Source organism: Euleptes europaea, chromosome 2 (genome assembly GCF_029931775.1).
Source record: "Euleptes europaea isolate rEulEur1 chromosome 2, rEulEur1.hap1, whole genome shotgun sequence".
NCBI classification, from domain to species: domain Eukaryota; kingdom Metazoa; phylum Chordata; class Lepidosauria; order Squamata; family Sphaerodactylidae; genus Euleptes; species Euleptes europaea.
The window spans coordinates 44,670,195-44,684,583 of record NC_079313.1 but is presented as its reverse complement, the minus strand read 5'-3'; the positions used below and the strand labels follow the sequence as shown (position 1 = coordinate 44,684,583).

The 14,389-nt window shown below is 41.4% G+C and overlaps 1 protein-coding gene across 2 annotated transcripts in view; it reads right to left on the bottom strand.

Annotated features, from left to right (window-relative positions):
- Nucleotides 1-13,526, bottom strand: part of TLCD4 (TLC domain containing 4) — a 42,353-nt gene extending 28,827 nt beyond the window's left edge. The window contains exons 1-2 of one of the 2 annotated variants that reach the window (XM_056844522.1): nt 13,445-13,526; nt 2,870-3,035 (exon numbers count right to left, since the gene is read on the bottom strand). In XM_056844522.1, coding sequence (XP_056700500.1) covers nt 2,870-3,027 — 158 coding nt within the window. In that variant the 5' untranslated portion in view covers nt 3,028-3,035; nt 13,445-13,526. Of the gene's footprint in view, nt 1-2,869; nt 3,036-13,284; nt 13,407-13,444 lie in introns of those variants that run through there. The other variant, XM_056844523.1, reaches the window with a different exon arrangement.
- Between the last annotated feature and the right edge of the window lie 863 nt (nt 13,527-14,389).

Genomic DNA, 14,389 nt, shown 5'->3' with positions numbered 1-14,389 from the left:
AACATGTAATAACTCTGTGTGCTTCTTCATTAGGTTTAATGGTGGCAGCAGCAGCTCTATGCTCTAAAAATTCCTTGTACAACTGAAGCAAACAGGGAGCCTCTTGTATATACAGGAGCCCCGTGCGTGCATCTAGAGCTCATAGAGTCTTTGGAATGGAGTCAGAGTCTTTAATACTTTAGAACCTGTAATTGGCTATTTCAAAGGAACAAAAAATATAGTAATTTGCTGTTCAGTATTTCAGGAGCATTATTTGTTCAGTGCTTTACCTTCAAACAGCTTTCTGACTTCAACTAAGGAATGTTAAAGTATCAGAAAGTTAACGTTCTGCAATGCTGCTCTTTTTTTAAAACTCATTAATGGCAGTGAGAAAGGATCTAGTACCCATTTACTTTGGAACTACTGCAGCAGAGAGAAACATGTGTACCTCTCACTATATTCTCTGTTTTTCGGTGACCTACCATGTCAAAATACAACATGTATTCAAAGCAGTAATGGTTTCAATTATAATAAGCAGTTCCTTTTCATAGTAGATTAGGGGGTTTCTCCCACTAAAACCATACAGTGCAACATGTAGGCAATAAAATGCAAAGGAAGATAGCAAGAAAAAGAAAGGTTATAAGCTAGATATGGTACAAACCACAGATCAGGTGGCATGCACTTACTCAGGGTAGTAAGAATAAAAATATATGGGACACGGTAAAAGCCAGAATGGCCCGGAACAAGCATTAAACAAATAATAATTCCGCAAAAAACAGTAGCATGCCTTAAAGACACCCCAGAACAATATTTTAGAAATCAAAACGCGGAGTGCACACATTTATTAACCCTTTCCAGGCCAAAATGCCTCCAGAACAGCTCGGAACAGGCATTAAACAAATAGCAGTTACACAAAAACCAGTAGCATGCCTTACAGACTCCAGAATAATATTTGAAAACTAATATGCAGAAATTGTGTTCATTTATTAACCCTTTTCAGGCCAATATGCCCCTAGTACATGCATTTTCACTTTTAAAATAGCAACATAACAGTGTGTCTCTCTGGTTCTCCAAATTCCCAGCTTTCTTATTAAAAAAATAAGTATCTAGCTACCTTTGCTGCAAATATGTTTCCCCCTTCTATCTCTGCAATGAAAATGGCTAGAGACTTGCTTGTTAAAAATGAAAGCTGGAAATTCAGAGAATCTGCAAGATACATTGTTATAACATAAGAATGATATAATTATGTTCATTTGTTGATAAAAAGAGTCATGGTGTCAGAGGGCGTGAACTACTGCTGCCGGGGACAGGGGAAGGTAAGATGGCTGATGTGTGGGTTGGCCTGGCAAAATCTGAACTTTCCTACTCACATGGCAGCCATCCAGGGTTTTCTGAGATCTTTCCCACAAATTTGCAGCAAAGCAGATTTAGGAAAAATCTCTAGACAAGCAGGGGAAACTCCAGGAGGTGCACAAATGCACAATAATGCAGTGGGGAAGCAGGAAAAAACACTTCTCAACAGCACCAAGAGTGGGCCAAATATTGTGTGAGGACATGTCTGGGAGAAATGCTAAGCAGATCTACTCAGAAGTCCCATTTTATTCAGTGAGGCTTACTCCCAGGAATGGGTTCTTAGGCTCGTAACCTCCTGCATCACTGAAGTGGCTGAACTCACAAATGTCCATCATGCAATACTGTGGTTCCCATACCTGAAAGCTCCACTGCCAACATCATTCATTTCTCTCTTAGACCATAGGATACCTCTCTTCCTGAGGTTCCCATGTTTGCCACCTTTTTCCTATAAGAGAGTTGGTTCCCACATCATAAATTCCTGGGACCTTAAAAGCTCTTGATGACTTAGAAATGGGGGTGGATAGGGTGGCCAAAACAGCCACAGCAAAGGCCCCTCCCCCTCTACTGGCCCCACCCCTCTTCCAACCCCCACCAATTCATCTCATGGAGGTTCCCCCAGCTGGGGCTAACGGGCTGTTCCAGCATCCTGCTCTTCAAATCAGCTCTGCTGTTCTCCTAGTATGGTGTTGTGGTTAAGAGCGTGGTGTAGTGGTTAAGAGTGACGTAGTTATGATCCAGCATGATCCTAGTATGGTGTAGTGGTTAAAAGTGGCAGACTCTAATCTGGAGAACCAGATTTAACTCCTCACTTGTCCACATGAAGCTTGCTGGGCGACCTTGGGCTAGTCACAGTTCTCTCAGAACTCTTTCAGCCCTACCTAACTCACAAGGTACCTGTTGTGGGGGTGGGGGGTGGGCTGTGATTATAAGCTGTTTTGAGACTCCTTCAGGTAGAGAAAAGGTGGGTATAAAAAATCAACTCTTCTTATCTTCATGCATACTTGGATCCTCTCTCTGGGCACCTGCTGTCCCTTTTGTCAAATCCCTCTTCAAATACCAAAGCTTCATGCAGCTTTCTAACCAACTCAAAGCCAACAGTTGCATTACTGTTTTTATTCACTTCCATCCACTGTGCACAAGCCACATCCTTCCCCCCTTCCCTTTATTATTGCACTCACTTTCATTTTCACCCACTGCCTGAATTAAGATGGTATATTCCAGGTGGCAATTCTGGGCCGTTCTGGGGTGTTCCGGAGACATTTTGACCCGGAAAGGGTTAACAAATGTGCACTCTCTCCACATTTTGATTTCTAAAATATTGTTCTGGAGTGTCTTTAAGGCATGCCACTGTTTTTTGTGGAACTATTATTTGTTTAATGCCTGTTCCGGGCTGTTCCAACTTTTACCCTGTCCCAAAATATACTATACCTCATAAAAGACAGAACAAAATACTTTCTAAATCTCCTAAATAAAAAATTATACACTTGTAATAATTCATTTTTATTCCATAAATTATGCTATTGTTTATAAACTTTACCTTGAATTCCATTCAATCTTCTTCTTTTGGTCAAGAGTATTAAAACCAGAAGTTACACGTGCAGAAACCCAAGAACTTAACACATGGAAGAAAAGTTGAAATATAGCAAAACTACTAACACCAACTCCCAAAATGAGTTTATTGAAGACAGCCATCATTCTTCAGCCTATTAAAAAGCAAACAGAGTTCCTCAAGTGAGCAATGGCTCAACGGTGATGTGCGTACAAAGCAACAACCCTCCCAATTCTTAAATCAATAATAAATGATGCTGAACACATAGTCTGCACTTCAGAAATCCCCAGGGCAGGAGCATGTGTGCAGAAGAAAGATATACCCAGCTAATTGGCTACCACAAAACTTTAAAGAACCCACAGTCTGCTTTAGGGTTTGCCAGCCTCCAAGCAGGGCTTGGAGAACTGATTTCCAGAAAACAACAATTAGTTCCCCTGGAGAAAATGGCTGCTTTGGAGGGTGGAGCCTATGGTATTACATCCCTGCTGAGGTCCCTCCCTTCCTCAAACCCTGTCCTCCCCAGGCTTCACCCCCAAATCTCCAGGAATTTCCAAACCCAGAGTTGGCAACCTTACTCTGAATGCATCTTGGTTCCTGCCTTCAGCAGGCTATGAAACACTGAAACTAAATAGTCAGTTTATGGCTGTATGATGATTCTTAAAATATAACATTTTCAGTATTTATATTGTATTAAGAATACGGTTAATTCAATACATTTCTTGCCTTTATAAGACTTTCTTAACTGTACGAAAGACATAAACATAACATTATATTACAGGAAGTCTTATATTACATCATTGTTTACTATTATCAGTATCAGAGTACAGTCTTATCAGTTCATACTGTTATACAAAGGAAAGTCAGTTACATTCAGTTTCTGTCTTTGGAAGTCATTCTGTATCTCGTATCTCATTAGAGTCACTCTGTATCTTTGAAGTATCTTTCCAAGAGTGAAAACAGCTGAGAGGCAGGCTGTCATGAGAGACAGGCTGCTAAAATCCTTGTTACAGGCTGTTTGTATGGATTTTGAATGAGCAAATGCTACATATTTCCTGTAAAATGCAGATTCCCGTAACACCATGCCCCACTATAACTGTCTGGAATTGCAGCCATAACCATTTCATTTTCAACCAGTGCTGAAATTGACTCTAAACGGTTACAGTACAATTCTGTTCTCACTTCATGTCCACTATACAGGGTTACCATTACAACCAAATTTCCTATGCATGATCAGGTAGATAAAAATCAGTGATTTTTAAAAACAATTTTTAAATCATTAAATCAGATTTTCAAACATTATGTTTCAGCTAAGTTTTTTTTTCTTTTACAATAATGTGTTTTAAAATGAAATCTAAACTTAATGGAAACACCTCTTAACACTGAACTTATGACCCTTTGAAGGCAGTTTTTCTTCTTAAAAGAACTATGGCGAAAGCCATCTTTATCAGTCATGCTACTGCACAATATCTCATAAAGTTACATTATGGCTTGAATCTGGGCCAGGGATTTTGCAAATCACCACAGGTGTCATTTACGCATCCAACAGGCACCATGTTAGGGAACCCAGCCTTAAAGTCTGCCCCATGCAAACAAATGCAGCCCTGCTTTTTCTTTCTTCGTCTTTACCTCTACTAAGCCCTGCTAACAAAATTTACAATCTTTTTTATCATTAATAACAAGTTTTGAATATGCTAGTTCCCCAAAGTCATTTGGAGTGCAGAATTTAGACTTTGTTTCAGAGTTCATGTCTATAATGCAGAATTCTAACCCCCAGTTCAGATAACTGATATTTTACTCCCAACTCCAAGAAGAAAAAACTGTACAATTTCTTTGTACAACATTTTTATTACTAATACAACACCTGAAAAAATTAACACTTTTGGATTGTGTTGGAGGGCCTGCTTGATGGACCGTCTTGGGACAGGTACTTCCCTTTCAGCAGTGTCTGCACAATCACACATAATTTTGTCTCTTTGTTCACTACTAATAATGATTTACTTCCACCAACAAATGAACTCCCCACTTCAGCACAAAAAAAATCTTCAGGCACCCCTTCTTCATCTAAGAATTCTCCTCCAAGAAAGTGAGCACTGAGCCCACTTTGCACAAACAAGGATCTTCTACCACTCAAGGGCAGCAAAACGGAAAGGGGCTTTCAGAACCCCTCACCATACTCTGTCTCAGGGGCTTCTAATAACATCCACCAGAAATCTGAAGTCCACTGCTGCAGCTGGAGATGAAAGGACAAAGCAACAAACATGAGCAAGTAAGAGCGATCACTGGGGGGAAGGGAAGGAGGGCAGGATATCATGCCTCAAACAGAACTCCTGATTATTCACCAACACCCCACCACCACCACCAAAAAAAGAATGGGTATACAGAGCATACAATCATCCAGAATTTGATCTGTCACACACAATTAAGAAATTGTATTTAAAATGTACTGTTACTAGATATATAGGAACAGTGTATTGCACACAAAGAGTACTGGATGAGTCCTCAGCGACTGGCTGATGTCACTTCTGGGTGCATGGGTCACTTCTTTATCCCGCCATTCTGCTATGGAGCGCAGGGCAACATTCATGCTTTCCCCCTCCTCCATTTTATCCTAACAACCCTGTGAGGTTAGGCGGAGTGTGTGTGGCTGGCACAATTTCACTAAAGTAATTTTCATAGCAACATTCTAACCACTACACTACACTGACACTCTTTTCAGTAGATGCTAGAGTTTTCGATCAAGTCTGTGCTTTTTATGTTTATAACCAATTAATTTGAATATAAATAAAGTTGATTTTTTTCTAAATTAACTTGGTGTTATGATAGCCTGTCTGCACTCACGTAAATGCCTCATTTGGCCCATGCTTACCAAAGGTATAAACAAAAGGCAGAAAAACTCCTACCCACATCCAAGGGGATTTGGAGTACATGGCCAGGAAAAGACTAGGGTTCTTAAGTGTAAAAAGAGTCTTGAGACAAAAAAAAGTGAGTTTAGTTCCAAAAGACCAAGGTATTTCTCTAAAAGCTTCTGATGGCAGCAGCATATCACTGCAACATAAAACCATGTTGGCCTTTTTTCTTTTATTTTTTGCAGATGCATTGCACTGCTACTGACTTGCATTTAGCTTGTGATCAGCCACAATTCTGAGATCCTTCTCACATGTCCTATTGCCAAGCCAAGTATTTCTCCCACCACCCTATGCCTGTGCATATGATTATTTTTGCCTAATTGCATACCTTTGCATTTGTATCTGTTACATTTCATTTTGTTAGTTTCAACCCAGCTGACCATCCTACCAAAGTCATTTCTAGTTTTATTTCTGTCACATAAAGTGTAGACTATCCCCCACAGTTTTATGCCATCTGCAGATGTGATGATTCTCTCCACCCCTTCATCCAAGTAACCGATAAAAATCTTGCAGAAAATCAGACCCAGAACAGAGTACTGCATTACCTCATTCAAGAACTTGGTCCAGGATGATGAAATGTCACTGATAAGCCTTATGTGGGAATGGCTCTCCAACTAGCTGTGAAACCCATGGCAGTACTATCACTTCACCTTTGCTTAACAAACATGCTCAACAAAGTATTACAGGGACTGTCAAACACTTTGCTGAAATCAACTCTCTCACATGTGGGAAACAAGGTGCCAACTTGAGCTAGAAGGAGACAGTTCTGAGCCTCCCTTCTTCCAACAGGAGAAGAAAGGGTGGATCTGCTATACTCCTTCCATCACCCTTTATCGCTCCCACTGAGTTCCAGACCTGCACCACTGGCAGGCAACCTGTGGCACTGTATTGGTAGGGGCCAAAGGACAGAGTAAGTTTAGAAGCCAGTTCTACTTCAAAATGTTTGAGAACTATCATCCTATGATACAATTAATCCAGCCCAGAAAACTTAAATTAATTTAATGTAGTTAGGTTACACACTGTACCCCTTCAGGGAGAAAACTGAGGCAAACAGAAGTCGGCCTTACAAGATTTATTTTAGGTTGCTGGCGGCAGTAAATCTTGGCAGGCAGTCCTTGAATTTTTGGAGCTTGTTGATGGTCGGCTATGAGGGCTGTGAAGAGAGGTAGAAAAGGAGGAGAATTTCTAATTCAAACTCTCCGAAGCCACTCCCCACCAAAGCTCCTAAATCCTCCAAGCTATCCAACTCTTAAAAAACTTAAAAACAAAAGACAACAACAAGTTGATGAATTGCTGTGCTGTGATTTGGTAAGTGTGTCTAATTTACTACTGGCTCCTATGCCCCCAAATAGTTTGGATGCTCCAAGTCGAAAGGAGATGGGAAATCAGCAGAGCTCACTGGGGCTGAGCAAAATTCCAGCAGAGCAAAGATGGGATGGGGAAGACTTCTTCTCCTCTCTAACTGACCTGGCTCCTTTAACGTCTTCTCACCCTTCTTCTCCTGGAATGTCAACCTCAATTTTAACACTTCCGGATAATGATGTATGTGGAACTCTCACAAGGGAAGAACTTCTGAAATTGTTGGGAGAGCAGTGCTCTTTAACAGCAGAGCAAGTGGGGGAAATTTTTCAACAGCTGCATGAGATTTTAATTAAACTTGATACCACGAAAGAGATGTTGGAGGACCAGAAAAGGAGGAACTTTGGGGGCATGCCTGATAAGATAGTTCCCCCCATCTCCACTTTAAGGAGAGAGGGACAACCCATGGATCCCAGGGACTCTAACCAGGGGCTTATTGGATTGACAGGCCCTGGGCAAAAGGTGGATTTGTTGTTAAATAATAATCAAGTGGCATTGAGGGTGGACAGTGTTCCAGCCAATTTTGGATGATGGTCAAACAGATCTGAAATCATCCACTCTTTAACCTAAATCTTGAGACTGGATTTTAGCAGCACTGATTTGGAACATTTCAAGAGACTCCCTGACATGAGGGATGGTAGGAGGCTGGTATTGTTTTTTAGTCAGCCAGTTATCCCTCTCATGCTCTTAAGGATGAGGGGTTATCTGTTGCATTCAACATTCAGCCGATAAGGGTTTTCCAGAGAATTGGAAGGCAGCCCCTATTGTCAGCTTCGGGCCAATTGCGTCCCTTCCCGCCACCTACAGATAAAAAGCAAAAAATTTGACGTAAAGAGAAGGCGGGATCCAGCCACCGACAGGCAAGATATTTGTCCCCTAGCTCTCCCTAGAAAAGGGTATAAATGACCAGGGGTATAAATGACCAGGGGCATAAACTTTCCAATTTCCCAGGGGGGGCTGGAGCTGGGCCAGAGGCATTGCTATGACATCATAGGGAAGAGCCAGTGACATCACTGGGAGGAGCCTCTGTTGCCACTATCTATGGAGGCAGGGCTATGGGGAATTTATGGAGGGGCTCCCCAGAAATTTAGGGGGGCTTCAACAAAAGATCTTCAGACAGCTGAAATACAACTTTAACATTTAATTAACAATGGAAACTGTTTGTTTATATCTTTAAAATTACAGTAAAATCGAATATTCTCCTAATTCTCTATTACCCCTTCAGCTGTTCCCACAAGCATCCTCTCCTGTCATATCCCACCTATCCTTCCCAATTTCCCTTCACCTCCCCACCTGTCAGCAAAGGCACCCAGTCGGGTCCCGGATAGCAAGCTCTGTGTTCTCCCCCCCCCCCCCACTCCCGGTCTCGTGGGAAAGTTCTTTTCAGTTTGGGAAGAAGGGACGAAGGCCGGAGGCAGTAACACTTCCACTTCAAAGCCTTCCTATTGTAAATCAACTATCTGTTTTAAAGGTGTCAATTCTGACAGAAGACTGGCACCTCTAGACGCTTGAAAGAACCCTGATGTTTTGCATTTCAAAGATTACATGTAACCTAATGTCTTGTACGTTCCCTATAAAGATGACCAGTATTTCCCCAACCTTCATTCTAACCTTAAGTTTGTATAGACCACTGAACTTTCTTAATAAAACTTTAAACTCTCTGCAACGTTTGGAGTGAAGTTTATATTGCTGGAATGCAACGAGGTACTGAAGTCTGACACCACCCCAATAGTTGGCATGTGTTGGTATGATTAGTGCAGAAGCAAGAAGAAGCTCTGCTTGATGGAACTGTAGATTACTGTTTTGAAGAACTGTGTATAATGTATCCAAATGACCAAACAAAAGCAGCAGTAACTTTAGCATGAAGTATGTAGCAAATGTCAACAAGCTTTGTGCATATCCGCCTGCTTTTGCCCCAGTATCTCCTCGTTCCTCAGAAGATTCCATACTGGCCATAATCAGACAAGGAATAGACAATAAAACGGCTGCTATCATACTGCCCTTGTACAAATCTAGGGTGAGACCACACTTGGAATACTGTGTACAGTTCTGGTCACCACACCTAAAAAGGATATTACAGAGCTTGAGAAGGTGCAGAAAAGAGCAACCAAAATGATCAGGGGACTAGAGCTACTGCCCTATGAGGAGTGGTTAAAACGCTTAGGGCTGTTTAGCTTAGAAAGAAGGAGCTCAAGCTCTGCAATATCCTTTTTTAGGTGTGGTGACCAGAACTGTACACAGTATTCCAAGTGTGGTATCACCATAGATTTTTTTAATGGATTGCGACGGGGTAAATTGCCAGGGGAAGATTATATGCCACCAGAACAATATAAATCTAACATTCATTGGTGAGCCCTGGTTTTAGCCATGCTGTTTACCATTATTATAATAATACCTGTATAATTCCAGACCGATGGAAACAGAGTATCATTGTCCCTATTTTTAAGAAAGGGGACAGCCTGGATCTGGCCAACTATCGCCCCATTAGCCTTCTGGACATAGTTTCCAAATTATACTCAAGATATCTGTATACCAAGATAGAAAAGTGAGCAACTAAAGAAAATATTCTGAACTCAGAAGCCAGTTTTCGTAGAGGTCATAACACTATTGACCACTGCCTTATCCTCAAAGCACTTGTGGAGAAATACTCTAGTAAATCAAACTGTCAGCTCTTTGTTGCATTTGTAGATTTATCCTCTGCTTTTGATTCCATCGACTGTATGCGGCTCTGGCAGAAATTGGCAAATACCTCTATAGATCGCAGGCTATTGAGGTTAGTAAGAGAGCTGTACTCAAACCTTACTGCTAGAGTTAGATTAGAGGCCTCAGGTGACCTTACGGAACTGATTCCCGTAAGGAAAGGGGTGAAACAGGGCTGTTTGCTGGCACCCTTTCTTTTTAACTTTTATATAAATGATGTAGTCCAAAGGTTAAATGAGGTAACGCATTTTGCTCCTTCCCTAGCAGGGCAGAAAATCACAACCCTGCTCTATGCTGATGATATGGCCATCTTGGCACTTACGAGATCTGGGTTAAAAGAAAGATTGAAAACCTTGGCAGAATTTTGCAAAGAAGAATCCTTAAAAATCAACTATAACAAAACCAAGATAGTGGTATTTGGGAATAGCAAGAAGTCATGCAGGTGGTCAATTGGAGAGCATAAAATCAACGAGGACTGGTTTTTTAAATATCTAGGAATAACATTTCAAGCCTCCCAGTTGTGGAAGCTGCATGTCAGATCTACCATTATGGCAGCTCAGTGGGCTATGGGTGCCATTAAAAAAAATATTCTAAAGGTGGATGCTCAGCCCTTCCTGCAATTAAAGCATTTGTGGGAAAGGTTCTACAACAGCTCCTATATGGGGTAGAGATTTGGGGGCATAACTGGAAATCATTTAAGGAACTAGAATCCAAAACAACTTCATAAGGAAACTTCTTGGGTTACCTCAGTGTGTCCCAGCAGCCTTAGACTGAAAGTTGGTTTACCCTCAGTGGATATGAAAACCCATTTAAGACTCCTAAACTACTATTTAAAATTAACCAGGGCCCCAAAAGCACACTTGGTTTCTTACGGGCACATGTTCTATTTAAAAGAGAATCTCTGGTCTAAAGCTCTTTCCCCAATCTTAAAATCCTGGGATTCAAAAGAAATCAGGAAATGGGTAGCTGACAGGGAAGCTGACCAAGACATATTGCAGATACAAAAAGCACAGTTTTCAAATGGCATCCCTTATTCAAATTGAACAAAGCCCCTTCCAACTACCTCACGGAGTTAGTAGATCCTGAAAAGAGGAGAGCCTTTACAGTGGCTCGGTTACAAATATTTCCATCAGAAGTTATTCAGGGTAGATTTGTTAGTATCCCATATGGTCAACGATCTTGCCTCTGCTCTGCTGACCTGATAGAAGACCTGCCACTTGTTCTTTTTTATTGTGCCCTATACGATACGTCCTAGATTGACTCGGTGTATACCACAGGTGCTACTTTCAGAAGAAGCGCGAGTAAGATTCTTGTTGGCGGATGTAAATTCATTTATCACACAGAGAGTGGACTCTTTTTTCATCACAGCTCTTAAATTAAGGAAAAGTTTTCAATAAGCCTGATACAGGTTAATTATGGCATGACATGGTTTGTAACATGTCGGTAAATGATTTTAATGGTAGGGAACTTCTTGTTGTTTTATTTCGATATGTAGTAGTAGATGTTATGGTGTTTTTCATATTTTAGGGTGTAGCTGGATTAAGGTCTGTGACTACAACATGAATTAACATGATGATGAGAAGTCAAGGATTTCTGCCTCTCTATTGCCACCAACCACAACATTTCCCCAGCTCTTACTGCAGTTGGTGGTTGAATCACCTTGGCCTTGAAGGGCTGCGAGCCTTCCTTTCCATATGGTGAAGGCTGGTGCAACTGTCCTCCAACAGTACATATATGAACATATGAAGCTGCCTTATACTGAATCAGACCCTGGGTCCATCAAAGTTAGTATTGTCTACTCAGACTGGCAGCGGCTCTCCAGGGTCTCAGGCATTATACTCAGACATTATCACTAGAAAACTCCAAAAGCTATTTCTAGCTCAGTGATTAAGACGGTCTGCTAATTCTCCTGCTCCCAAAAATCACTCTCTTCCATGCGGTTTCATCCCCCCTACAGCCCTTCTCTTCATCCTTAATTGTTTTATCCTTTTTTCTCTGCCATAGTGCCTCCTTTATCCTGCCCAAGAAACCATATTTTCTATTGAACAACAAATAAAGCCCTTACAAGAAATCATTTTGTGGTTTTGGAGTAGGTTGCCTTCAATATGCTGACAACAGTCTTTGTCTTTATCTAAATTGCCCAATGATGCTGTAGAGGTCCAGAGTCACTACCTGATTGCTGTGGTTAAATGGCTAAGAGTGAACAAGTTGAAACTGAATCCTGACAAGACGGAGGTAATGCTGGTTTAGAAGGCTGAGATCTTGAAAAAAAGTAGTAGGCCTCAAACTTCCAAGGATCCTATTCACACCCTCAGACTGAATAAACTGAAAAGTATCCCAAACAATTGGACAAGTCGGTACCTTGGCAACATCTGACCCTGGTACTGCTAACATAGAGTCCAAGTCAGAATGATGCAAGAGATTGTATCTGCAAAGTGCTGAGCAAAAAGGTTTGAGTCAGTGTCTAACTGGGGGTGCCTACAGGGAAGTGAAAAAGGGAAGGAGAAAAAGTAATACACTGCCTGTCCTAAAGAGAACAGATTGGTGTGGTTAAGTCTGGGGGTAAGGGAAGCTGGTCTGAGAACAGAGCCAACTGTTGGAATGGGGTTCCTGTGAACTCAGCAGTGGAAGTGGTCAGATGGCAGTACCAATTACCAGGATTTCAGCAGTGGCAGCAGTTCAAGAGCAAACTAACTACAATGGATTTTTGTTTTTAACTACCTGGGCTAAAATCTTCCACTGTTCTCAAGCATACTCTTTCATGCAATCAGAAGTTTGTATTCTTGACAAATAAGTTAAATTCTTCTGATGCTCTTAACGTTCTTTTCCTATTGAACAATCACTTGCCTGATATACTGGAGAATGTGGCACAGTTCCTGAGAGTTGCTATGAAAGTTCAACATCAAGTTAACTAGATGGTTTTATTAACTTTAGCATTTCTTTATTTATTGCTGTTTCAACCTTCTTAATTATGCTTAATTGCAAAAAATTTATGTCATTATGTAGTCACTCCGTGTATCATTTTATGTCAATAAAGGTGACTGTGACTGACAGAACTTTGTGTGTGTGGGGGTGTGTGTTGGCATTCTAAACACATCCAAAGTTTAGTGGGAGATGGCCGAGATCTTTGATGAACACAGATTTTGGCTGGCTATCGAGGTCAGCTGAAGATTTGTGAACCTCAGATGCCTAGGACTAAAACTGTACAAATGTGGTCTTAAACATACTTGTTTTCAAAAAAGTCCATTGACTTCACTAGGCCTTATTCCTAAGTAAACATGAGCTTTTAGACCGTAAAAGTAAAACGAAATCAAGCAACTTAAAGGTAATGTTAATATAGCGTCAAATGCCCCAATTCTATATCATCACAATATCTTGAACTACTTTCACACATACCAAATGGTTAAGATTCAATGATAAGGAAAACATTTATCCTACCACTCCAGATAACAAAGTTTGAAGCTTTCCTCCAGCCACTGTGGCTCTGCTTCCTCCAACAGAAGAGCCACTTGAGTTATAAGAAGGCTCCTTAGGTTGGAGGAAGCTCCTCCAGTACGGCTTAAGAAACAGGTATTGCAAAGGAAAACATTTATCCTACCACTCCAGATAACAAAGTTTGAAGCTTTCCTCCAGCCAATGTGGCTCTGCTTCCTCCATCAGAAGAGCCACTTGAGTTATAGGAAGGCTCCTTAGGTTGGAGAAAGCTCCTCCAGTACGGCTTAAGAAACAGGTATTGCAAGAAAGAATTATTCTTACCCCCAGACATACAGCATACAACTACACAATTTGAATAGCTCACTACAGAGATGCCGCAGGTTTTATTATACTCTGTATTCATTACTAACAAAGTGAGGCAGGGTTTCCCCAGTGTGGTACCCATGAGCACCATGGCACCCACTGAGCTTTTCAGCAAGTGGGCAAAGCCTTTGGAAGACAAGGCTCATTATTGGCTGTCCCTGTTCAAATGAAAGGGTTTTCCACAGCTGCAATAGTAGCCACAGCCACTGGAGGATCCAGAGACTGGTAAGCACTCAGCCTTGTGGTTCCATTCCTACTTCAGGTTTTCCTTCTTTTTATTCCCTCTTTTTTCCCTTCTTCCCACCCCTGCTTGGGAATTCCTTCATTTCTTTTTATTCCGCAATCACTTTCTACTGCCACCCACAGTCTTTCTTTCATTTCCTTTTATTCCCTTTCTGTGATTCTCTTGCAAAGTGATAAGGTAGATATTGTGTTTGGCTCAGCCTCCTGTACAAACCATTCTGAGATTTTGCTCATAGCTCCCTCTCAAAATTCAGCCACACCGTAGAAGAGGAAGAAGAAGTGTATTTTTATACACCACTTTTCTCTACCAAAAGAAGTCTCAAAGCGGCTTACAATCACCTTCCCCTCCCCACAACAGACACCTTGTGAGTAGGTGGGGCTGAGAGAGTTCTGAGAAAACTGGGAATAGCCCATGGTCACCCAAGCAGGCTTCATGTGGAGGAGTGGGGAAACAAACCTGGTTCACCAGATTAGAGTCTGCCGCTCATATGAAGAAGCAGGG